Source organism: Ammospiza nelsoni, chromosome 7 (genome assembly GCF_027579445.1).
Source record: "Ammospiza nelsoni isolate bAmmNel1 chromosome 7, bAmmNel1.pri, whole genome shotgun sequence".
In the NCBI taxonomy this organism is placed as follows: domain Eukaryota; kingdom Metazoa; phylum Chordata; class Aves; order Passeriformes; family Passerellidae; genus Ammospiza; species Ammospiza nelsoni.
The window spans coordinates 13,804,136-13,830,645 of record NC_080639.1 but is presented as its reverse complement, the minus strand read 5'-3'; the positions used below and the strand labels follow the sequence as shown (position 1 = coordinate 13,830,645).

At 39.3% G+C, this 26,510-nt stretch overlaps 1 protein-coding gene across 2 annotated transcripts in view; it reads right to left on the bottom strand.

Moving 5' to 3' along the window:
• BMPR2 (bone morphogenetic protein receptor type 2) overlaps positions 1-26,510 on the bottom strand; it is a 104,251-nt gene that overhangs the window by 31,098 nt on the left and 46,643 nt on the right. For both annotated transcript variants that reach the window (XM_059475747.1, XM_059475746.1), the window contains exons 2-3: positions 20,689-20,862; positions 19,253-19,432 (exon numbers count right to left, since the gene is read on the bottom strand). In XM_059475747.1, the coding sequence (XP_059331730.1) occupies positions 19,253-19,432; positions 20,689-20,862 (354 nt within the window). The remainder of the gene's footprint in view (positions 1-19,252; positions 19,433-20,688; positions 20,863-26,510) is intronic.

Sequence of the window (26,510 nt, the reverse complement as noted above, 5' to 3'; positions counted from 1 at the left end):
GGCTCACAGACCTCAATTACAATCTGCTTATCTGTTTTGTCTACGCAAAGCTTGGATCAAACGTGTCCTCAGAATTCTCCACAACTAGTAAAACATGCATCCCTTACTGCGTTCTAGCAGCACATTCCAACCAAACAAAAACACATCACAAGGTCTTTTTTCCTCTCCTCCTTTCTGCACAGTAATCAACATTTCTTTCTGACCAAGTGACCATTGCTTCATTCCTGATCCACTGTCCTGCAGCAACAGAGTACAGTCTTCATCACATTGGAGCAAATGACAAGAAAGCCTCTGATATAAGCACTGTGCCAGAACAACCCAAATTGTTTTATGTAAATTCTAAGTTCATTTAATGCAGGGGACAAAACATGTAAGGGGAAAAAAAGTACAAAATTTTAACAAAAAAATTTAGTAGCCTTTTAGACACCAGGGACACAGGTCAGATTATCATATAATGAAAACAAGAGTCCCATCTACACATTTAAACATATTATTTTTTGTTCAGTTGGAGTTACAAGGTTGGAATACCTTTAAAATATGGTCTACAGACATTTACAATAAACTCCAGCAGGAGCTGTTCCAAATTTTCTATTAAATCTATGTATAGCTGAGAATGATGAAAGGAAAAAATAGCATTTCCTAACAACTTCTGCTATTGACCTAAGCTTTTACAGGTGCATGTTTTAAATCAACTATTACCCTAATTCTGTTTTATGAACCCATGTATAAGAGGTAAGTTTGCATCTTTCTGTAAGCATTTGACAAATTATTAATAAAATTAAGATCCATGTCAAAATTTTGTAGTAGGACTACAAAATGTTATAAACATGACCATCTCCAATACTTAAACCAAAGTTAAGTTTAGGAACTACTCTTTCACATAAAATTTTGGAGGCACTTGAAGGCACAATGAAGTTGGCAAGATAACTTCTATGGAAGCACAGTGCACACACAGATGGAAAACACAATGGGAACTGTATTTTTTGTGGGAGATGGTGCAACATTCTTTAACAGAATAATCCTGCCAATCCATAACCCTAAGGCAGTTTTCTTTCATAACTGAAAATGGATGTTTTCCCTGGACTTAACAGCAAGCCTCTGGTTTCTAGTCTATTGGCTTAGATGAAACAGATAATTTGCACTTGCTTCCAATCATTACAGTGTTTGAAGAAAAGATTTAAACAGTCACAAATATGTTTCCACTTTGCACTCAGCATCATCATATTTGACTGATTTTAACTTTTTATATAAAATTTTATAAACTCATTGTCATAAGGTGCCCTTTATGACAATCTTTTCATATTTTTCCCCACATCGGGAGAGCTAAAATTTTAATGCACTTTTCACATAATCACATCACTGTGTGGAACCTGGATGTCAGAAAGCACCAGTCTCTCATGAGACTTGCAGTAACATCAAAACCTGTCACTCATGCATTACAGATCCATCTGCCTCCTCAGTGAATGCCTCAAAACATCTTGGGCTGTAAAATTTATTTCCCATAATGTGCTCCAGAGGAATCCTGCTATAGCTGGAAGTCAGTCATCCGTGGTGGCAGAGTTTCAGCAGGCAGATCTCTCTTCAAAAATCTGCTGCTGGAAAATGTAGTTTGAATGCAAGCTTTGTCTCTAAAAGCCCTCCTCTGTCCTTCTCTGGTGTACTGGCTGCCACCAAGCACCCAATCTGGAGGTTTTTTTGATGCTGAAGATTGCCATGATACATCAAAATCAAAAATGAAGCAAGAGTGGTAATGTCTTTGGCAGGAGAGTGGGTTATGAAATCCCTAAGTGCTCTTTCTTTGATGACTAGATACAGAGAGGTGAATTAGCAACTTGTCACGTGTGCAGAAGAAATTAATGAGTTCATCAAAACCCAACAAAACTTCTCTTCCTGCCTTTTCTTCTGGGAGTTCAGAGATCTTCAGTATAATTTCTAACACTACTGAATAGAACCTTATAATCATGATGTATGTAAAATAAATAGCAACCCTAACACAAAACTAAATCTAGGTTATTCTTTCTGAAGTTCCCTATATACCAATAAATATTTGATTACTAGAGAGAGATAAAAGAAGTATCTTGCTTCTATAGTCAAACTGTTTTTGAGTACACCTCAACTTTACCTTCAAGCTAAATGGAAAGCTAATTTGAGCACTTAACAACATACTGGGGACATCTTCCATATTGAAACAAAAGTCAGAAAAATGTTTTTTAATAAAAAGGCTGAAAATAACATTTACATTATCCCCTTACATTCATCTTGGACCAACAGGACTTCCTGCTTATCAAACCAAATGGTAACACCAGCTTTAACATGGCACACTTCCAGCCTCTGCAATGCACTGGATCAAAAACTACATGTGCTGCAATGGAAAAAAATGAGCGCTTCGGAAAGCCTCTTTAAAGATATTTGAAGTTATTTTAATTCCAACAGGCTGAATAGCCACATATTCCATGTCTGTAATGTTCCCAGGCACCAAAAATAGAGCCCAAAAAATTACATCAAAACACTGAAACGCCTGTTTTTATACGGATGAGCTACCAGCCAACCCCTCAGATCCTTCAGGAAAGGCAGCTCAGACCCCTGGTGCTGCATTTTTCATGTCTGCAGGAGCGATGAAGGCCAGGAATGCCGTCCGCCCGGCAGTCGGGCTGCCCTGCTCCCAGAGACACCCAGGCCCCGCCGGCACCCTCCGCGGTGGGAAGGGAGGCAGGGCCGGCAGGGCGGGACGCTGGGCCTGTCCCAGCAGGTCCCAGCCGGGCACACCCGAGGGAGGGGCAGCGCCTCCGTTCCCAGGCACGGCCAGAGCTGTGCTGCTGCTCCCGCGTGGGCAGGGACACCGAGCCCTGCGGCCTGGCAGCACAGCTGCACACCTCCCCTCACTGCCTTCCAGCAATAGCTCTTCTCTCTTGTCAACCTTAGCAACGGGCAATGAAGAATGAACTGATTTTATTAAAAGACATGATTATACAGGGTGTTTATTCCAAAACATTTCCCTAAGCATGCAATGAAATCTGAATTATAGCACAATTTTAGGCGGCCAACCTGTTTCAAGTAGAAGCCCAAGATCAATACAAACAGGGTAAGAACGAGTTCTGACAAAATCTTTCCTTATACGATTGGTTTATGTCCTGGTATTCCAGATGTAATACCCTAAATCAGCTTAATATTGTAATCCTCAAGTGTAATCCTCAAGTGTAGCAAGTATTATAGTACTAAAACTTAACTTCTCCTACTCTCTTTAATTCAGGAACATATTTCTGTACTTCTAGTACAACTCTGTAGAGCATACATTCTTGTATATAACAGGTTTTGTAAATTTAAATTTGAAGGCTTACACTACAAAGTTGTGCGTTAAACCTGTCTGATATTTTAGAAACATTCACACTTAGTAAAAGATTGTTTTGTCTGGCTAATACAAATTCAGACAATGCCTGTATTTTGCCAAAAGGTACACATCTGCTCTAGCTCTTGCTATCATGGTTTAGAAGGAGAATGTAACGTGAATGTACACGTCCTGTTTTCCCATTAATCCTACCTACTTACTCTCTTATTTTCCCCAATCATCATCTCTACCTGGCCATATTCTAACTTTAGCAAATGCTTTTTCTAGGACTGGAAAAATATTTTTGAAGTCTTCCATAATTTTAAGATGAAAATAACCATTACATTTCTCTATACTCTAGCATCGTACTGGTTGGTATTACCAGGTATGTCCCAGATGAAATGGTTATTAGAAGGAATTGAGTGATGAAGCAGAAAGTTGGGATCAGACAGAATTCCCCCTCCTGCCTCACTCTAGGGCGCCTGCAGAACATGTGAACAGCATCTCCCCTTCTCTTCCCCAGGACCACTGGCAGTCTCACTCAGTCTGCATCGGTGCCTCAGAGTCTCAGTCCTGTTCCTCACTCTGTTCCACCCAGCACAGGCCATCCCTGAGGACACTGCTGGTGAGCAGAGAAGGGTGGCAGAGCAGCTGAACCTCTCCTGGTTCCTGCTGAAAGCCACCTCTCCTTCCCAGCTGAGAGGCCATAGCAAGGGCTGTTTCCCTCTACTGTCCTTGCTTAAATGGAGATTCAGATGGTTTCCGGGCAGGAAGAGCCTCCCTCTCAAAGATACTGCACAGATAGGAGGTACAGCTATTTGGGGACATCCTCAAGCAGAAGGAAACAAAGGACAGAAAAGGCTGTGGGAACCTGACAATCCTGTGAGGAAGAGGCAGTGGCAGGGCCAGCACGTGGCAGGGCAGGAGCTGACACAGTGAGAGGCCCAGAGAGGAGAAAGGCTTTAACCTCCCGAGGACCCCAGCAAAATCAATAACCTCCTGTGCCACACAGCTTCTGCTTCCAAGGCACCAGCTGCAGTGACCTTCTTCAAACAGAAAACTGCATCTTGTATGAGGGCACACAAGTGCACCTTAGATATGTGTAAATGCATTTTCTTTTCCTAAAGGAAAGAAAAAATTTCCAGAACTTGAAATATAAAACAAAGAGAAACTTAGATTGTGTTTCTGGCTCTGACACAGAACAGCCTGATCTTAGGTAGGTTACTTTGCTTCTTAGTGCTTTATGTTAGCTAGTTATATAATGGGAAAAACAGTACCTCCCCTAACTTCAAAGGTTATTCTGATTACTTTAAAATAGCATGAAGATGAAAAAGGCAATAATGATAAATAGCAATCCTTAGTTTGCACTTATGCAAAATCCCTCTACAGATCTAAGTGCTTGATTTCAGATGAAATATAGACACCGTTTGATGTTCAGCTCTTGCAGCACAAGTGCCAGCTCAGGCATCCCTTGCCTCCTACTCCCAGGTGCTGTTCCAGCCCAGCAGTGCCCAACAGCTGTGCTGCACAGCCATGGCTCTGCTGAGCTCCAGCAGCCAGCAGGGAGGCCATGGGAGGGAGGAAGGACCATATCTGAGGCAACATCCCTGCCAAAATAAATATACATCCATCAAGTACAAAGGCTGGCATCAAAGCTATCAATTCGTGTTACAGCTGACTTCACTTGTATAACATGTTCTGTCTGCCCTACAGTAACAAACTTGTTTCAAACCAGGAATAAATATTTCAACACAAATCTGAATAGGTCATGAGGAGACATTTCATAATCCTATGGAAATGACTTGCAAATGATGTTGGAATCTGCATGATTGCTAGATGAACTTCACAGACTGAATAAAACATATTGAATGATATGGCTTCTGTAACTCTTCTACTTTAAACATATTTTCCATAATAAAAACTTTCTTAAATGAATCCCTGAACTGGTCACAGCATTGAGTATTGGTTTCAGCTGTTTCAATGATGCTGTACAATTAAACTGTAAGTCTAAAACCTTCACAAGACACTTATTTACACAGATGCTGTAGAAATTACAATGGAAAAAGGAGCCTTTTAAAAAATGAATATAAAGAAGTCTTCTGTCAATCTAATTTACTCAAATCCTGACCGTACCATGAAATCCTATTAAATGAAAGGCAAAAACCTCAAGTCCCATTAAGCAAGTAGAAATCTTTTTTTGCAAAACAAAAAAACCCAAAATTAAACTTGTGACAGACTCCTTTCTGACAGGTGCTCCTGCTTTAACACATCACAAAATATATGCAGCTATAGGCAAGGTTTTCAAATGGCTCTTCTGGTTCCCAACTGGTCACCATCAAAGCATTTCTACACTTCATTGAAGACACTTTTAACACATCCTAGTTTGGTCACTTGAAATTTAAGACACCCTCAATCACTAGTCTAGATTTAGGAATATGCAACTCTGTAAGCCTCCTCAAAGTGAATATACATAAGCAGGACAAAAATGAGGATTTATGATTGCAAATCAACTCCATGCTTTCAGCCTTAACTACAGTTTCATAGTTGGGTTTTTTTTTTCCCTTTTTTTCCTTGCTTATTCCTTGTAACAACTCACAGGTAATTGCACCAGTTATGCCTCTGAGAGGATATTGTCTTATTATTGTTTTAGACAAGAGTTCTGGTTCCCAATCTATCCTTTAAAAAAGGAAATCCAAGTGTTCTGTGAGTTTCATGACACTTACACAACACACTTTCTACTTTTCTTTCTAAGCTGCCATTTCCTGAAAGGTTTCAACACCTGGGAAGGTCTGTCAGGAGCACAGTCCACTGCAAAAATGTATGAAGTTGTCAAGTACTTGACCACATTTCCACCAAACAATCAAAAGATAGCTCCATTAGAGGTGGAAGCTGATGGCATTTGCAAGAACATACCTGCTTCTCACAAAAACCTGCACCTACCTGTAACTGTTTCATTCCATAAGCATCTAGAAAGAATGGAAAAGCCTGCCTTCCAATCTCATTTCAATTGCTCTATTATAACACAGGCTGGCATTATGCCAACAGCACTTTTGGGAATAAGATCACCCATTACAGTGATTACAAAGGCAGGGCAAGGAATTCATGTCACGCTTCTGGCATCAAATGTGCTAGGCTACTCATCAGCTTTGGCCTAAGCACTATCAATGCCTAAAAAGTGGTAATTTCAATTCTTATACAGGTAGAAAAAACTAGAAAAAGCTCTAAATTTACCTGCTTATGTCCACCTACCAACTCACGTATAAGTGTGCAGGCAGAAAATGAACATGTGATGAACATTTAGGGGACACACGATCTCAGCTAATCAAATACTTAGTGCTGTGTCCCCTTATACAACAGGAAATTTTTGTTCCACAGCAATCATGGCACAGTGACAACACAGCCAGAGTCTTCTTAAATGTAGGACTGTGCTCAACTCCACTCCCTGCTCTGAGTAGTCTTCTACAGACTATAGTGTTACACACCAGCTCAGTGTAGGATCAAGCTCAACAGAGTTGGGAGAACCTGCTCAGACTGATATCTTTAGTACTTTATTTCCCTTGGTCTATTCTGGAATATCTAGTGAAATCAAGGATTCACAATTTATGAGTTTCCCCTCCCTTACCAATATTTATTATTGTCTTCATCACAGGTATCTAACATTTCAAGACTATTATGAAAATTTTCCCCTCCAAACACTGAAATCTCAAATTAATTTAAACCTTTTCCTTGATGCACTCCCTCCCACTGCTCTTACTCACTATTCTCTTGGTGCCAGGCAGAAGTGTCCCATTTAACCCTCCAAAGCTGGCCAGGGACAGCCTGCACCTCCCTGGGCTCTGTGTGCCTGGGCCAGCCTGAGCAGGGCTGGCAGGGCCTGGGACAGCAGCCCCAGAGTGCCTGGCACAGCACTCAGAGATGTGTGTGTGATGCTCCTGCCTGCAGTCTCTACTTATTTCACCCCCACACAGCTCCAGCTTGCTCCACAGATGCCATGAATGGCTCTGCAGCTGGGAGTGGCTCACCCAGGGTGAGCAGGGCTCCCCCAAACCCACAATGGGGGGCACAGCCCAGCCTCACCTGCAAGTAACCAGGGCAGGATGGGGCTGCTGACCCTGCTGATACAGAGAAACTCAAGTAACTCTTCAGACTCACTGAAAAAACTTCTCAAAAAACCAGCTAAAATATTTTCTGAATGTTCATCTGTCACTGATTTCTCTGGCCTTCCGTGCCTTAATTTGCAGTAAGTTGGCACCATGTTCTCTCTGCTTTCCCACAGCACTGTGAAACAGCAGTCTGGAATTGCATCCAAAGGAAGAACACTGCTCAGTGCAATCCACTGAGGCTCAGCATCATCCATTTTGCCTTAGTCACTGCAATTATATCCTCAGAGAACAGAAATGGAGAAAAACAGAACCACAGTTTGAATACAACCAATTTGTATTTCCTGCAGTTTGAATGTCTACCCTGTCAGGAGTTCATGTTGGTGTGAATGTGGCTATTTTCTCCATGCTTGGGGGTTATTTTGTCTGGTTTTTCTATTGGGGAGCAGGGGGTGGATTTGGGTTTTGCTTCTTTTTGAAGTTTTTATGTGTGTATTATATCGGTTTTCATTTTTTTTAAGAGAAAAACCCCCCAGGTCAAAGGAATACATACATAAAAATTGTGCTTCTGTTTTAATACACTAGTACTAATTTATTGGGGTTTAAAGCTCTATTTCTACATGCACCACTACTTTTAGAGTAGGTTAATGCTTCAGTAGGAGAAACAGCTACAGCCAAGCAAAAATGATCACAGTGGCTCCATACAGTTGGTTCAGCTGTTTAGAGCACATATCAGCAGTATATTCCTTCAGACAGACACATCAGCTTGTGAACACAGACAGAAAGTGCACTGAACCACAACTCAAAGAGAAAAAGAAATAAGAGAAAAAGAAATATTTTTATTTGGCATATGGGGAAAGAACTACTTTCACTGCTACAGCTCCAACACTTGTATTTCCTGCTCCAGCATTACAAAAGTGAGAAGTGTTTTCACACAGGATGCAAGGATACCTTACACCCTTGCTCCAACTATATACCTTTAAGTCAATACCAATGTCTGGAACAAGGAATTTTTTTGCTAGACTCAGAAAACACTTAGAGGCCTGCAAGCAGATCCTAAATGAGCCTCATGCCACCAGGCCGAGGGAAGGCAAAACTCCAGGCCAAAGTCAAAAGCTGTATAATATCATTCAGTGGTACTCCAGAAGCTTTCAAGAAATAATAATGCCAAGAAACATATATGCAGTATTTTGAAAGGCTCAATCTTTCAAATAAATGCATTAAACTGTAGTGATTCAACATCTGAGTCCACCTCACTGGAATGTCAAAGGAGTTTAAAAGAACTGGATCATAAACTCCTATCTCACTGCAATTTGATATTAATGTCTTAGAAAAAGAAGTCTTTACTCACATCTCTAAGAAAATTACAACTCTTTCTACTTCAAAATAAGAGAAAAAAGCTAAAGCACAATTAAAAAAAAAAGAAACAAAAACAAAAGTAATGGAAAATCTTCACACTTCCCTCTTTCAGTACATTCCTTGCCCTTAAAGATTGAATTCCTAACTCTGTCTCTCACACATATCTATACAGCAAATGTTTTTCCATTAATTGATTCTGCATGGAAGTATAGAACACAAACTGAAACAGGGTGAAACTCAGTAAGTTATATTTTAAGGCTAATTATTATATTGATTTCTTTCAAATTAAGAAATGTGTTGCAGAAGAAAACATCTCATACCCAAAAATAAAACACTGATAAACAAACCAGGTCTTCTGAGAAAGAAATGTATGGACTATCTAAATAAATCTGATGTTTGGCTTTTTGAAAGATCAATACCTATTCTGATATTGAAAACATGGAAGCTAAAGTACAAAAAAAAACATCTGCAGACCTCAAACAGCTGACATGAAAAATGAGATCTCCTATCACAAAATGCAGTCCAAATGAGAATTACAACAAGGCAAAAAAGGTCTCTGTCGCACACAAAAATAGACACAACACTTGGTGTCCTAACTCTAATGCTTATGTATTAGTGTCCATAGCAACACCTCACCATTCATTTTATTTATTAAATACAAACCAGCAAAAATAATAATTGTGAATGGTATACATCAACAACAGCTAATTCAATACATAAGAAAGAAAGGAACATTCCCAAACCTATCAGAGAAAGAAAACTGCAACATGACTAAGAAAAGTAACACCACAAAATACCAAGATAAAATAAAAAGACAAAGAAATACTCAGTATGGGTATACAAAAGTAGTAATGGATTGAGGAACTTTTTATTCTTTTTTATTCTTTGTAACTTCATTCAGGTCTCTTTATAACTTTTTCAGGAACTCACCACACCCTAGTCTGACCTATTAGCCACAGAAAGCTTTCTTCATTATACAACCAACACAAATATAAACAGACTTTGGTATCAGCTTGAATCCCTGTTTAAGTACAATTACATCCACAGGACTCTTCACCAAGATTTTAGTGAATACACTGCCATCATCTTCCATTTGGACAGCAACAGGAGTTATTCCATCTGAGAAATTGCAGCTTTGCAAAAGCCTGCAAGTGGTGTATAATCAGGGGTAACACAACCATGATAGCACAATGATTGTTCTGGCTCCCCTGGATGCTCTAGGAACTCTGTTAGCCAGAAAGCCAACAGATCACCTCAGGCAACTTCAAAACAACCCTGACATTTCAGTTCTTTAGAAATAATGGAGATATCTATAGCAAGGATGACATATGTCAGGACCTAGATGGCCAGTTATGAAACTTCACATTGAGAATTCCAGAGTTAGTCACATGTTCACAATCCAAACACTTGAGGCACTTAGCTGATTTGCCATTCACTCTTTTAATAAGGATGTGAGCCTTTCCTTGTAAGGAAAACTAATTTAAACCACTGATCCCCAATATGCATCCACATGCAAAGATTTTGTCTGATATGATGAAAGGATGAAGGGAAAGAGATGATCCAAGGCTTCCATCAAGTATAGCTCCTAACCCTTTTTCTACCCCCAACAGAAGGTGGTCCACCCGCACAGCTGAGAAAGAAATCAAATCCACAAAGAAGAGTCTCTTAGTGCATATATACAAAGATAAGCACAGTCTCAAGTTGAGGCTCTGGTTGCAGCACCTGCAAGCCAGATCCAACCCAGCAAGGGCTGCCTGCAGCTCTGCTCCCTGCTTTGGGGGCAATGCTGCCATCTCCACCCACACCCTGCTCTGCACCAGCCTCTGCTCCACAGGAGCCACCTGGCAGCTAACCTACAAAATTCTAGCTCTTTTGTCTAAAAGTAATTCAAGTGTCCTTAGAAACAACATCACACTCTTAACAGCAAATGCTTTATTTACCTAGAGCTCCAAGGATCGTGCGACTGTCATTAGCATTTTACCTCCAGATAGCTCACTCTCTCTGAAGATACAGTGATTGCTATATCATAAGGAAAGTAGCCAGAAATCAATGTTAAGTAATATATTGGATTTTCTGGACCACATTATTTTTCATATAAAGAAAAAAAAAAAATTATCAAAAACAGCTCAATAAGGAAACATGATTAATGACCAACTTTGAAGGGCCAGCATTTTAAGTGTCTGTCTGGACTTTCAGTCTCCTCTGAGGCATTGTGCAGAGCTACAGCTGCAACTCAGGTAAGACTGAAAAGCAGCTTGGCTAACAGGTTATTCTAAATCAAATGCCAAGAACCTGAAGCTTTCTTTATAAATTGTATCTATTTCAAAACCATGACAGAGAATCAGATTTTTGTCAGCAAACTAGCACATAGTACAGAAACAAGTGAGGCTTACTGAAAATGTCTAATTAAGGAGCAAGAAAAAGACATGAAAGGTTTTCCATGATCTAAACACTGTTCTACACAGATGAGCCCAATAGCACTGAACACCAAATGACCCAATATTTATAAGTGATCTTCTGTTTTGCACTTAACAGCTCCAGTCCCAAGTCTGCCTCTTACTATGCCAGTAGTCTGAGGACAAAGGCTATTACTGTGCTGGGCATAGGGTAGGAATTTATTAGTAGTAGCTGGCAACACCTAGCAGTGCTTTATAATCAAACTTCACAGAGCTCTTGTGCCTTTTAATCTTAACTCCATTCATTGCAAAACTGTTCAAGAAAACCAGAGCAGAGCCATGCTAAAATTCCTGAGGAATCCTTTGTGGGTAACACGGCAGGACAAAGGGGGTTGTGAGAAACTGTTCACAGCAAGCCCAGCAGCTCCAGGCTGCCCAGGGAGACACAACTGCAGTACTTTGAAGCTAATGCCCTCTGTCAGGAGCTGGAGCCACAGAGCAGCCTGTGCACAGCCATTTCTGCCGTTCTGGCTCAGTGCAAAGAGCCTTTAGCATGACAAGACAGGGAAAGCAGGAGATCAACACAGCCAACGTGAAAATAAACATTTGAAAAAGCACAGGGACACAGACAAGCAGAACATCCACAAAACATAAACAGTGTTTCCATTTTGCTTGGCAATGACTTCAATGTACACTACCTTGGCTAATTCAGTTGAGTATGCTTTGTTGAGCAGAGTTACCTAAACAAATTTCATGAGTCTTTAAAGGAGAAATGCTTTCACAGAGCTGTAGTCTTAACTCCCACTGAAATATTAAAATTTACAGCACCCGCCTTAAAACATTTGAGCAATAGTTACTGAAGCCTATCACCATTGGAAAGCCTGTTGATCTATGTCATCCAAAAGTGCACTGATATGTCAGTCTGCCTTCCAGAGAGCTCTCCTACCTATTTCCCAAATTATTTGTACTAAGTAGCAGCATAGGGTTTGTTTAGAATAATGATGATTTGGCATATATGTATTATAGTGCATACTGCAGCATGTGAATAAAGACATAAAAAGTATAGCACCCTTGTCTACTCTCCACTTTGCCTTGAGATGAGGTGAAACAATTCCTTATCTGGTACCTTTATTATTTACAGTCCAGCTTTCCACTAGAGCAATCTGAAAAAGTATAATTCCTAGAAGCCTTATCTACTTTTACCTTGTGTCTGTAAGGCATTCACAATAAAGCCCCAACACACACTGTCACAAAAGGTATCAGCTAAAGATGACATTGAATGTATTATACAACACATAAAAGTGTGACAGTACACAGCATTCCTAGTAAATGGAAAGAGCATCATTACTATATTTGTATTACCCAAAGATATTTGCAGATCTTTAAAGTCTTAGAAGTGCATAAAACATAAGCAAGTAACTTCCAGCTGAGATGCAAATTAGTGCCTCAGGAACTGCACATGATAACAGACTGTGAATCACTTATTTACAGATATTGGTTAACTTAAAATGCACGTTTTCACTATTACTGAAGATGGTAAAATCAGCGATTACATTACAAAAAATGTGTGTTTCCCTTTTTAATTTTAGATCTTAAATATGAATAAAATATTCACTGTGGAGTACTAGAAACAAGCAGGCTACTTCAAGGGTGACAAAGATGCAGATCAGACAATTGTATCAAATGAATAAGCTAGAAGTTATGCTCACAGGTACTTGAGAAATTGTAATCTCTAAGGACTCAAGAAAAATACATTTAGCCCCCTAAAACAAAGTACAAATACAGATCTAGTACTTAACAAACACACTACACTGCAATGTCAAGAAATAGAAAAAATCCCACCTCGCATCCAAAAAAATTTAGATTCCAGCATATTTTTAAGAGAACTTTGCTGAAGATCCTTGCTCATGGCCTTCCAGGTCCCAATGCACTACTAATTCCTGCAGTTACCTTTCCCACCAAGCGTGCTCCAACAGGAGGCTGACAAGGCAATAAGGAACATACTCGTAAAAGGAAAAAATTTTAAAAGAGTGTTTGGGTTTGGGGATATTGGTGTCTTTGTAAAAATAATATTTGAAATGTTTCTGCTTTTTCAAACAAACATGTTTGTTCTTTTAACATGGTTTTCAGCATTTTGTGGGTTTGGTGCATAGAAGAAATTTAAAAACATTTCCAAAACATTTCAATGTCAGTGCAAGTAAAACACTTCAATTTCATCTTCCTGATTAAATGTTTCTGTAAGAGAAAAAATTTACACATACAGTTTTCTGCCTAAGTATGTTTTGCCTTCACAGCTAACATTTCATATGCAAGACTCCAATTTCACATCAAAGCTTTACTTTTAAATTCAGTAAAGATTCAAATTTAATCTCAGGAGACTATGATGTCTTAGAAGTTAGAACAGCTAAGAGCTGCTACCAACAATCTTTAAGAGATTCTGCTTTTGATAGATTCAGTTTTAATGGGAAGCTGAAGTTACTCGACAAGCATTACCAGTTATCTTGAGAGACTTGCAAAACATTGCACTGGTTCTACAGAAGCTAAGGCTTTCACTTGAATTTCTAAATAACCTTCTATAGCAATTGCTTTAATACTGCGCTTCCTGCAAAAACTTTCACTTCTACTCTTTCTCCCCAACCCTAATCCACCATCACTTTTCCCTCAGTTGCAATGATACAAGACAAAGCATTAATTAGCCCACGTTTCTGAAATCTTATCACTAAGCATTTGTAGCAATGTGTACCCAGTGTCACAGCCCCCTCCACAGTTAATTAGTTTCCTGTAACAAAATAAACAGCAAAAACACCCTACTAAGCACTAAATTTTAGACAGAAATTGGAGGTTCAGGAGAACACACATTTGTTAACAGCTGGCTAAAAATCCTAATATTTCATAATGAAGCCAGTATATTTAAAAATTGCTAAAAAAAGCCCTGTATTTCGTTTTCCCCCTCCATCAGCTGCTCCACATACAATCTCTTAACAGAGGGACTAAGAAATCTCCGTGCACATTCACCGGTGTCTCCTTCAGCAGCTCAGCAACTTCATTTTCTACAGCCCCCTAAAGCAACTTCCTCAGAGGCACAGTATCATCCTCTTGCATCAAATGCTTAATTGTCTCAAAGCAAATTTCTTTTTTTTTTTTTAATATTTAGGCCCTTAATTACTGTTTTACTGTAGAACGCCTCCTCACTGAAGAAATAGCTGCCTCACTGACTCCCAATCATTTCAAGGGTACAAGTTTTAATCCTTGTGCAGATCACTCCCACCTTCATCTTTTAAAACCCAAGATCTGCCACCTTGCAAAGGTTTGTCATTTCCTCTTTACATGTAAATTACCTGAAAACAAAAAGAATAATGCACATGAAGGAAAAAGTTTATTTACAGAGTGTTTTTTTTAGATTAGGCAGATCAGAAATTAAAGACCAGCTTAAACATCAGCTACAAACTTAGCTGCTCAGGTGCTGCAACCCAGCTGAAGTAAATACATTTCAATTATAAATTAATATTGGATGCTGTTCTCCAGAAAAAGCAGTTCAAGACAACTGAGAGTGAGCAGGGTTACAACTTTCCAAAATTAGCCTGACATGATCTAATTCAGCTTCAGTGGGAGTTAGATTGGGCCACATGCCCACGGCTACATAAGTCTAACTGCTGCCTCTCAAAAACAATAGTTAAATGAAAACTGTCTCATTACTACCATAATTAACCTGTCCCAGCCACATACATTTGTAATTACTTCTTTTTTTTTAATTGCAGTGTATGTCAAAGTTTCCATACAATTCCATGAGCCCTTCAAGACAGACTTTTACATAGCTATTTCATGTACAGAGCAAGAAGGCTGGCAAAGAGAGGCAAGAAGGTTACACTGGAAAGATAAGCCTGTTATCAGTGTTACAGAGTGAAGAATAACTTCCTTGACAGTGTGAGGTGGTCTCTTTCTATCCAAAACTCAGCGCTCTTATTTAAAAGAGGTTTCCTAAATCCTCCAAAAGTAGCAGCCACCTTTTGCTGTTATGAGATGAAAACCCTATATAACATTCAACCACATGTACCAGTAACTGCTCAACTGTTGCTGCCAGGGATTTTTTCCACATATCACACAAATACATCACCTGTCATAGAAAAATACATTCTTAACACTCAGTTGTTGCTACATTAATTTATTTGCAGCACCAGGAAGCAGCCTTGAGGGAAAAAATAATTAAAAATTGCTCTTTCATCTTGATGTTATTTTAATGTGAATGTTTCATTACAGCAATATATCTATGACCAACAAGAGAGATAATTTAAGTCTTTAGCTACTTAATTTCTATTTAACTGGCTATTATGAATGATTGAAGAACTAATAAATTTGTCTTCAAAACAGTCTCAGAATTTAGGAGGCATTTTGTAGTCATAACAGGCAGATATTTAGCATGTCAAACTAAATATTTGACAAGGCAAACAAAGTAAATACATCTCAACACAATGACCCAGGAAGCCACAGTTGCCCCTTTTTGGAGAGTGTTAAGGGGTATATGAGTATACTGGCTGAAAATATAAGATGGAAGAAGAGTGAATCTATCCATGAGAGATTGATCACAGAAGAAGAAAGCACAACTTTCCCTTGTCTTGCAAAAGTGTAAGTTGAAGATAGAGGATGAGTGGTTGTTTCTGAACATCTGCATTTGAGCAGCTCCAAACTCCACAGGCAAATCTTGAAATGAGAAACAAACACCATTCTCCAACCACTATTTCTCCTGGCATCAGGAAACAGCTATCTTAATCTCTGCCTTTTTAATAACTCCAGACTGTGGCTTCTAGACTATCACCCATCCTACAGTATTTGCAAAATTCTAGCTGGAGGGATTAGCAACCAACAGCTACTCAAATCTGCCTGGATTATCTTTAAGATACAAGAGATGAATGTTATGACTACTCAGATGTATGATTGTTTTAAATTACCAGCTATGCATTAGAAAGCAGTAAAGATTAAATTTCAGGCTTCTAGAACCTGTTTGTCCTCAATGTTATTTTTCATTTGTATAAAAATTTTGTTACAGGACAGGTTGGATCACATGTATTTATACTCTAATCAAACAAATTAAAAAAAAACAACAACAAACTGTTCTGTTCTACACATATAGATAGATACAGATAGATACAGTTGTGAGATAAATGTTTTGACATCCTAAAAACAACATTGGCATTATCTTAAATGTTACACTTAATTTTTCTAATTGCTATATGTCACGACAATGATAATTTGATATATCTAACATGTATTAAGATCTTAATTTTGTCTTCTTGAATCATTTATGGTCTAGCTGTATCTTTCAACACACCACTGTTAAGTATCATAGAAAAATGGCGACCAAAAGATTGTATAAAGTAATTGTTTTATTCCATTCTTTTTCTGGGTGGATTTAGCTCAAGGGCCTAACAGTATTCTGCTGTTTCCACAGATCCTTCATATAGCTGCAAGGAAACATCTTTAAAAGAACAACTGCAATTTTCCTTAAAAATTCAGCTTTAAATTGATTAGCATCATCAGCAAGGTCTTCAAGTTCCATTAGTTTTTAAACTACAGCTGAATTCCTGCTTGTCATTCCAGGAACTTTTTATTCTGTATGATTTCACTGGAAATGAGAAAAAAAACCATTTACAAATACTTAGTTAACTGTTGGCTGAATTAATCAGGCTTCACATAATTGTACACCAATCACCTCCACTTCAACATTTCCAGGATCATAAGTACAGTTCCAGGAGGTCTCCTACCTTACTTTGGGCCATTCAAGAACTTTATTTATCAAAAATACAGAAGAAAAATAATGCTCTTACAGTTCACAGGCTATAGTGAATTAACCTTCTGCAGCAGATTTCCCATGTGACTGTGACCTGTTCAATTTAATAATCTAAAAGGTATGGAAACACAGATTAGCACAGCCTGTGTAGCTAACCTTGCTAATGTCCTCACAGCACTCTGTCAACTATAACAGGCTGGAAGAGTGCCCAAGAAAGGTATCCAGTAACTAATACAAAGCTTCCCAACAATTCTATAAAAACTCAACCTTGCCAAAGTAAGAATTCTGTACTTAATATACGTGCCAAAATATAATCTTACAGCACCAAAATGGGTTCTGGAAGGAGCTGAGAAACCATGAACACAACAGCACTTGGAATGTGGGTCAGTAACACTGCAGGGGTCTGTGTGCTGCAGCCTCCCTGTTTTTTCACCCCTGCAGCTTTCTCAAGTATCCTGTACCTCCAGAATGGTGCTGCCAGAGTGCTGGATGTCAAGAGCCAGGAGCAGCCCCATCTCTGTCAGATGCAGCATTGGTAGAGCTTCACAAACAAAACACCAGAGTGGTAAACAAGGCTATCCTTGCTGCTGGAATGGCCCATCTCCATCTCCTAGCCCAGTCAAAGCAGACAGACACTGTGCTCTGAAGCAACCTCCTTTGCTTGTGCTTATGCCTAAAGCCAAATTTGCCTATTATGAAAATGGAAGGTGACACAATAACACAAAACAGTTTGAGTCAGTAGAAATGTACACTGCAGCATTCAATTACAGCTGGGTGAATTAAGGACTGTGTTACAGATTTAATCCACCCCATCCCCCCCACCCCTTTGCAAATCAAGATAGATCTTTTGGTATCAAAAAATCCATTTAAAATTATTTGGTGATCTTATCACTCAACAACTGAATTAATTCAGCTTGTAATTTTTATCCTTTGAGAAGAACAAGTCCAAATCATTTGGTAATACCCTGGTCTTCCTCTTTTGGGGAGACAGAAAGGGACAAGGAATTACCTTTACAGGTGTTCTTCCTCCTGTCTAATTTCCCTGCACAACACTAACTCCAGTTACATTTGGGCATGACTCTTACCAAAGTCAAGCACAGTCTGTTCTGCACTGCACAGTGACACTGATTCCAAATGGTCATTGTTCACTGCTTCTACAAACAGTACTGTCAACCAAATGTTTTAGCAACTTCTTTACCCATTCATACTGTACACACTTTCCAAGTTAAAGACCACTGGTTTTTAGCATGCCAAACCAAACCCTCATTTTGATCCAATGTCCTTACAAATACCAGACCCTACAGCCATTTTAGAAAGCACCAGTGATAACTATCAGCATCTTCACACTGAAGCTAATTCAAACACTATCATTCCTAAACACAAGCTATTCCTTTGGCATTCTACAGCTGTAAATGCTATCCAATTACACACCTTCATTTCCCAAAATACTTTCCACTGATAAAGAACTCTTGACATACAGAACAGTTGTGCCTCCATTTACATACCTAACTTTATTCAACTTCCTTTTCACAATTCTTATTTAGAGAAGGTTATCCAAATGTTTAGATTAGGCCACTAACTCAGCTTCTTTACATGTTCTTAACTTTTGGAACCCAGCGTAACAGTGTACCTGCTAATTATGATCTTGCTTCTGTCTTACCAGGTTAAGGGGTGTGATCCCTTGATTTGGATCTGTATGTTAGGCTGATTTGATAATAAATAACTGAAAAGAAAATTACATTGCTCAAACTAATATTCTTTGAACAGCATGTCCAAGTTAGCCCTTACCAGAGATATGTCAAAGAAAGAAGTCAGATTTCAGAGACTGTTAGAGAGAACTTGTGATACAAGACCAGTTCTACCACTCAAAACTACCTGTGATTTATGACTGAACAGACAGGCCAAACTTTCCAAAGATACCATAGTGTTAATGAAACCACTGGCCTCTTCTCAACAAAGTCATGAATCTTCTGAATACCTGCACAGGCTTATGAGGTTGAGCATCCAAATATCAAAACACACAAGATTAGAGACCATTTTGAAAAATATAAATTGTATTCAGCAGTTGCCAATACAAACAATCCTCTTATAAGCATTTAGCTCATTATTTGTGGAGCAATGTGGAATATGAGTGTGACAAACTTCCTAAGGGAAGGCTCTGCTCTGTTTGCCATCTCTGTGACACAGAAAGATCACAGGTTTCACATTTAACAGTAGCACAAAAAGAAGGCTCTTTCCCTAAAATCTTTATACCATGCAAAGACAGAAACACAAAGATCTGACTTACTGTAAGGTGTTGTATCAGTGGGGTCAGGAGGTGGGAAGTTTTCTGTGAAGTTGACATTACACAAGTCTGTACTGCAGCAGCAGAAGCGGTATGTTCCATTCTGAATCAAGGAAGGGGTGGTTGTAACTATACACTCCTCAAAGTGACACTCCTGTGGGTCTCCTATATGAGACCAGCAACCTGCAAAAAGAAGCAAATGACTGTTTTTTCCCCCAAGTAATAATAAAATTAATTCTACTGACTGGATCAACACACCTACAGAAATCCATACATTACCTGATTAAACATTACAGAGTGAGGTGAGAACAGTTATCATAATCTGCTTGTCTGACTTTTCTACCATCTTTTAAACCAAAACCCGTAGAATTTCTTTTAGAACTCCCCATGGTCAAGGAGAAGAAAATGTGGGCAGGGAAGAAGGCCAATGTCCAGCTATTGCCTTACTATGATGAAATCTGAATTTCTGAGCCTTCTAAGCAGAAATATGCTATTCCTCATCTCTCTCTGATACCACAGACCATATCACCATTTTCTAGTCCACAGACTAAATGAGTTGTGACCCAATCCCTTCCTTAGGCCACAAGACTGCATCTACAGCTTGGTGCTTCTTGCATAATTTTCAAAATTCTGCCCTTCCTCATTGTCAGCATCACTGGACTCTTCTACAGGACCACAGCTTATTGCCTGGTTCATACCAGGTCCTTTGTCCCTGCAGCAACTGTTCATTCCCAAGCATGGTCAACAGCAGTTAAATGTATTTATCCACAAATACCTGGGAGGGAAAGGGGCAGCAGTGGGGCGGAGGTGAGGAGTCAAGCTGCTCCCTTCAGCAGACTGCCAGATCAAACAGGAATCATGGACTACAGCTCCACAGGCTATTTGTAAACACCAGCTGCATTTTCATTCAGCATTATACTACATTAACTTGCATCCAAGTAAAAAAGAGAAGAATCCCTGAGAATCATAATCAAAACATGCCTCCAGAAATTGCAAGGCCCTCCACACTTCCTACCTTCATTCTCCTCACAGAGCAGCACTGATATCTGAAATATAGCTGCAATTTCCTTTGTAAGCAAACATCCAATCAATATGAATATTTTTTTTTTACTTAATAAGACACTTACTGCTAAATTTATCATTACATCAATACATATACTGAAATTCAAGAAAGTCATCTTCCTCTGGATGAGGAAGAAATCTGAATACTTCTTCTTTCAACTGTACATTGATGTCTTTGGTCTCTTTTAGAAGTTATTAATTTCAAACAAACATTCCGTTCACATTTAAAATAGTTAAATGGGAGTTTAAAATTATGCATTTCAACAATGTGCAAGAAATCTAGTTCTGCACCTGGGCAGCTTTGGATGAGATGGCTAGATCACAAAGAAGGGAAATAAGTAACAAAACTACTGCATTAAAACAGAACTGTTACATACCTTGTTTTACAAGATGTATGTCTCCTTCTCTTGTTTTTTCCCAAAGTCCATAGCAGGTACTACCTTTCATGCACAAAATTGTGCCATTCTCTTGGGAGATTCGGCTCTCACTGATTCCATGGTCCTGCTGATAGGGGTCTTTAAATGCACACAGCCGCTCCTCACTCTGGGTAGCTTTAGCCAAAGAAAGAAAAATCATTTTTGTCAGTGATTCCATGCATAAAATATTAACTTTAATAAAGAGATTATTAAGGTCTTCTGAAAAGATACATTCAAAAAAAGCTAGATGAGTAACTACAAGGCACTTAGATGCTATTCAGAAGTACAGCTCAGCAAACATCCAATCACAGTAAGAATTTGTAGTACATTTTTCAACAACTAGATTTCATCCAGTTCTTTAACTCCCATCAAAGCATTGGCAGCAAAAAGATGCAAGATGAAGTAGATTGGCCTTTTGGGTAAAAGATATTTTGAACTTAAAGTAAAATTATAGCATATGTAATTGTAAATTATTAAAGGTCCTGTATAAAATATCTTCCCACAGATGGTTTATTTCTTTGATCATTCTTCAGCACTACTCCCAGAGAAGCCATGTTTCAGCCAAGCAGACTTACTGCAAGAACACTGCTTCACTGTGTCACCAGCTGGGGTGATTGGGTAAGAAAAACCAAGAGACGTGGATACACGTCTGACTTTTAAGGCTGTTACTATTCATTAGGAGTCAAAATTTGTAATTCCTTTATGCTGAGACAACTATAGATTGCTGCACTATTCAGGCCAGCATTCAGTGTTTCCCAGTTTATGGTGTGGCAGCAGTAATTAAAATAGCACAACTTAGCTGATTTTTCTACTGGTCTGGCAGAGCATGTGTGATCAGTTGAGCTGCATGTCAGCTCAGTGGGGGCAAAACTTTCAGCTGAGGAGAGAGAAACTTCTTAAGCCAGTGTAATTCAATCCCTTGCAGCTCCCCACACTCCAAGAACCTGGCTGGCAGTCCATGCTGCTCACCCACCTCTCTGAACTCTGGTCAGAAAGTCAGCTGCCTAAATTTCACATCTGATTTTTTTAAAAAAACTCTCTGAGCAGAGTTAGTCAAGTTACTGAGTACAAAAAGGTCACACATGAACAGCCAGCACATGCTGCCTGCAGCAGAACTTGCCAGTTGCACGCTGCAGTTTTATTCTCAGAACAGCTGAGTATGCCAGGCGTGAAGCATCTGTGCTGCATTCTCTGCTCCATGACATGGCACTGGCCAGGAGACAGCGCAGCAAAGGACAGCACCCACTGCCGTAAGGGAGCTGCATCTGACTCACTTTGTGAAAAGTCAAAGGAGAAAAAACTGTCACAGAATTATAATTTGCAAGACACAATGGGACAAAAGTATACAGCCTTGTGAAATAGGACACATCTGCTCTGAGAGACAGTAGGAAGGTTTTAAAACCGCTTGCATATCATAGCTGAGTGGGGCTAAGGCCATCCAAGATCTGGTTGTTTACAAAATGCTCAAATTGCACCAAGAAAAGCCCTTTCATAACTTGCCTTTGTGAAAAATTGATTTAAAGGAACAGAATTTATGAAACAGCCACACAAATCTGGTTTCCCTGTTTAAAAAGAAAAGTAATTTCCAGGAAAGTCCACTTTAATAATACCTCAATATGTTAAAAAAAAATCTTTGAACCCATGAACTAATAGAAGAAGAAAAAAGACCAAAACAAACCAAAACATTTTGAGTTTGCCTTGGACTCAGACAAAAAATAATGACATGTATCGTGTCTGTGCACCACCAACTGAGACAGCTTGAATTGCTCACTTTTCAGGTCACTTAATCCTTCTATGAAACTCCTAGGATCAAGATTCAGAGGTAAGAATATGAGAACACACCCAAAAAAAGAGAAGTCATGCTAGATGCTATCCAATCATACATGTACTACAGAAAATAAAAGTAACTACCAAAGGCTTTTCTGATTTAAAAAGACTGCATTTCCCTATAAGAATACCAGCAGAGGGGAGGATGGGGCAAGCATGAGAAAACACAACACAGCGCTAGCTATCTGATTGTCTATCAATTTTCTTGCAAAGCAATAAAAATACGAGTGAACTTGACACAATTTAACGTCAGATGATCTCAGTGGGAAACTTTTCCAATAAAAAAATAAAGGTTACTCATCCAAGAAGTAGAGTTTTCATGCTGATCACTGCACATTCCTGCTTCGATTATAACTCGGAGAAGCACGGCCCCTGGGGGAGCAGTACCCACTGCAATACTCTGCTGACCCCTGCCCCTTCCCTGATGGCATGGAACATCTGGAGAACAGGGGACATGGAACAAAAGCTACTTTATTTTTCTCTGTGGCCTCTGTACGTTCATTGTTGAAGCTGTAATGCTGAAGAAAATTGGGTAGGGCATTCAGATGTACAGAAACCATCCTGCAGAACAACAGAATAGATGAGCTGCTTCAGTTACTGCTCGTGATTTCAGTACATTCCTGCTCTGGGAATTCTTTCTTCCAGGCAGTGGAAACTAGTCAGATTTAAAGACTTTTAGTACTGGAATACTTCTAGGTCAGGTCCTGAAAGCAGCCTCTAGCCTAGGTGAGTATGCTTGTATGCCCAAAAGAAGTACTACAAAGTACTACTACAAAACCCACACAAAAGTGCTGGAGTGCCTCTTTATAAAAGCTGACCTATTTCAACAGAAATCTTACTCTTCAAGGTGTGGGTTGAAGAGTATTGCTCATTTGGATTTCCACATGTTCCACACAGATTATGTTGTCTGTCAGTTTTCAGTCATCAAGGAAGGCAGTGGGTATGCAGGGTGCATTCTGAGCTGAAACCCATCTCCCTGTCCCTTGGGAGCCCTGCACCTGCAATGCTCCTACACACTCTGTAGGAGCTTAGCTGGAAACAGTTCCAAAGCTGTTTCTCCATGCTTGGAGATAGTTGAAAACTGTCTAGATATGGTCCCAGGCAGCTGGCTCTAGGTGACCCTGCCTCAGCAAGGAGCTGGACCAGATGACCTTCAGAGGTTCCTCTCAACCTCAACCATTCTGCAATTCTTGCATGTCTCCAATGTCCAGCAAACAAGACACAAAAATTATTTCTCAGCTGGGCTACTTGCTCTTTTTTGTCTCCAAGGCAGGCAAGATGGTAGGGTAAGACTAGAACTACTGGATTCTCTTGCTTCAGTTCAAATAGATCCAAACAGACCCGAGGAAATACCTTAATGTTAAGATCCTCATTAAACAACAAGAGCAATTAAAATAAATAACTTAGCTTATGAAGACTGAGGCTGCTGAACCACTTTATTTGACACATCCAGTTCATTTGCTACCTGTCAGAAACATGAAGGGCAAAGTCCCTGCAGACATGTGTGCTCACCAGATATTAGGGAGCCATGAGCAGTTCACTGCAGTGCCCTTTTCCTTACAGATTTCACAGACCCAAGATGCACCAGAGTGTAACCTCAAATCAGCAAAATGCAGAAGCCATTTACAGATCAAGCTATGCAGTGTATCTGCCCAGACATGAAATGTCCCAGCACACAAACACAACCAAGATCTAGCACCAAAGTGGCAGCATAGGTTTCACAGCACATCTGCTGCATGGCTGAAGCCATCCTTTAAAACTCCGAATTTACCTTTATATGGTAATTTCACAGTAAACGCTGTTAATCACATTGAACTCATCACACATTCAGATCTTTTCTAATAGACCCTTTAATGAAATTTCATGAGAGATTTTGAAATAAATAAATGGCAACTGAACGCCTACATGTCATACACCACTGAAAAATTGCCTACTGGAGAAACTGTAGAAGCAACAGATAGGATGACACTGAAGAGGACAAAAAGTAAAACTTAAACAAGAAATTATGAAGGATTTATAATGAAATGTCAATTTTCCATTTCTCTTGTATTTGCATACTAGACAAACTATGTCAAAATACTTCAACAGAAATAATAAAATGAACTCAAGCTTCTGTTCTCTCATCCTGCAGAGATTTCTAACAAAGTCAAGAAGGGAAGCACCATTCCCACCAGTTCTACCAAGGAAAAAGCCAACAAGAGCACGGCAAGCTCTTCAACTCCCTATCACAAACCAGGAAAAAACCAAACCTCAAAGTGAGTTTTGCTGCTCTCCAGCCCATTTTACATCTCTATGTATACAAAAATACACTTTTATATACAGTTTCAGAAACAAACATAAGTGGCATTTGGATTGAATATGGGTGCTCCAAGCAGTCATCTAAGAATCAGAAAATGCTCTCAGCTTTCCTGCTTGGCTGCCACTACTGGTGAGTCTGACCACCACACACACTTCTAACAGACTTTACTTGAATCAGACTGTGAAAACCTATTGTCATTTTCCAAGAATGGGTAAGCAGACTACAATAAATTACTTCCCTGGAATCACAAAGGAACTGGGAATTGCCCATTGTTTCCCAAGTCCATCCTGCGGCTCACGGTTACTGTCGCAGTAGTCTGGGGGCATACAGTTCACCCCCACACCACTATACAGCCCTGAAAAAGAAGACCAGGGCTTCAGGAATTTCCTTCTGGCATACAGCTCAGGGTTTTACGTGATTTACCATCTTAATCAGTTCTACTGGCAACAAAAGGAAATCTGAACGTAATCACAGAAAAAATGCTATATAGATTTTTTTCACTATTTTCTCCCTGTAATCACGATGTTATTTCCAGCTGCTCAGAAACAGAGAACTGATTCACACTGATAAGTGAATTCTGTCTGTTCACTACAAAAAAACCCTGAGATGTTTACTATCTGAGTATTTGCCTTTTTTCCCCACTAAAGATATTTCTGAACAGCAAAGATCAGAAGAAAATTCCAAGTGCATCTATTGTGTTGAAATGAACACCATTCATCCATACCAGGAGTTTAATCAAATGAATACATCGCTATTGTTTTTAATATAGTAATTCTTTCATGATCACTGCATGTTCTAGGAAAACAACTACTGAAAACAATGAAAGAGAAATACCAAAAGTTACAGCAATCCAACTGCAAATCCTTAGAACATGAGTCATATTTTCATTAATAGCATAGGAAGTTGCTTCCCTTAGTACTTCAGTGATGCTTCCTGACCCTGCATCTATCCCATGCAGTACACAGAATTCACATCAACTGTGAAGCGAGTGGGAAAGGAACAAAAAAAGGACTCAAACGTTACTTGAATGCTACTCCATGATCTAATCATTGTGATTAAAGATAAATAACACACCTTTATGATTAATGCCAGGCAAAACATTTTGTGACTCAACAGTGACAAATAAAAGAATGTGAGAACAGTCTGAAGACAAACCCGCATGCAATCTACAAGAACAGACCTTCTGGCATCACAGACCACACACAGGGGTACCTGGCTGGTAATTACACCAACTGCCTTTAAGTCCATAAAGGTGACAACTTAAAAAAAAGGCAAAAAAAGGTTTCTGAGCATGTTTGCCTGTAATGGAATTTCTTTAAATACAGACCACCACACATTGAACTGGAAATCTCAGTAGGCTGCATCAGATTTGTTTTCAAAGATCGACATTTTTTCTGTAACTTGTCCTTTCAATTAGTGAGATTTTCATCAGAACAGCCTTAGAAAGAAAACCTGTTTTATTTTGGCTCTGTCAGCTTTCTGTGCAACTCTTTTATTTACACAATAGGGGGAAACATCATTGCCCTCGAGACAGGGTTATGAGATAGTTTGCATCAGGAAGACATGCTATTCCAAGGAAGGTACACACCAGGAAGCTCCCCTGAGGATCTTTTCAAATACTGATAGCTGAATTCTTGTGTGATGTACAGAGAAATAG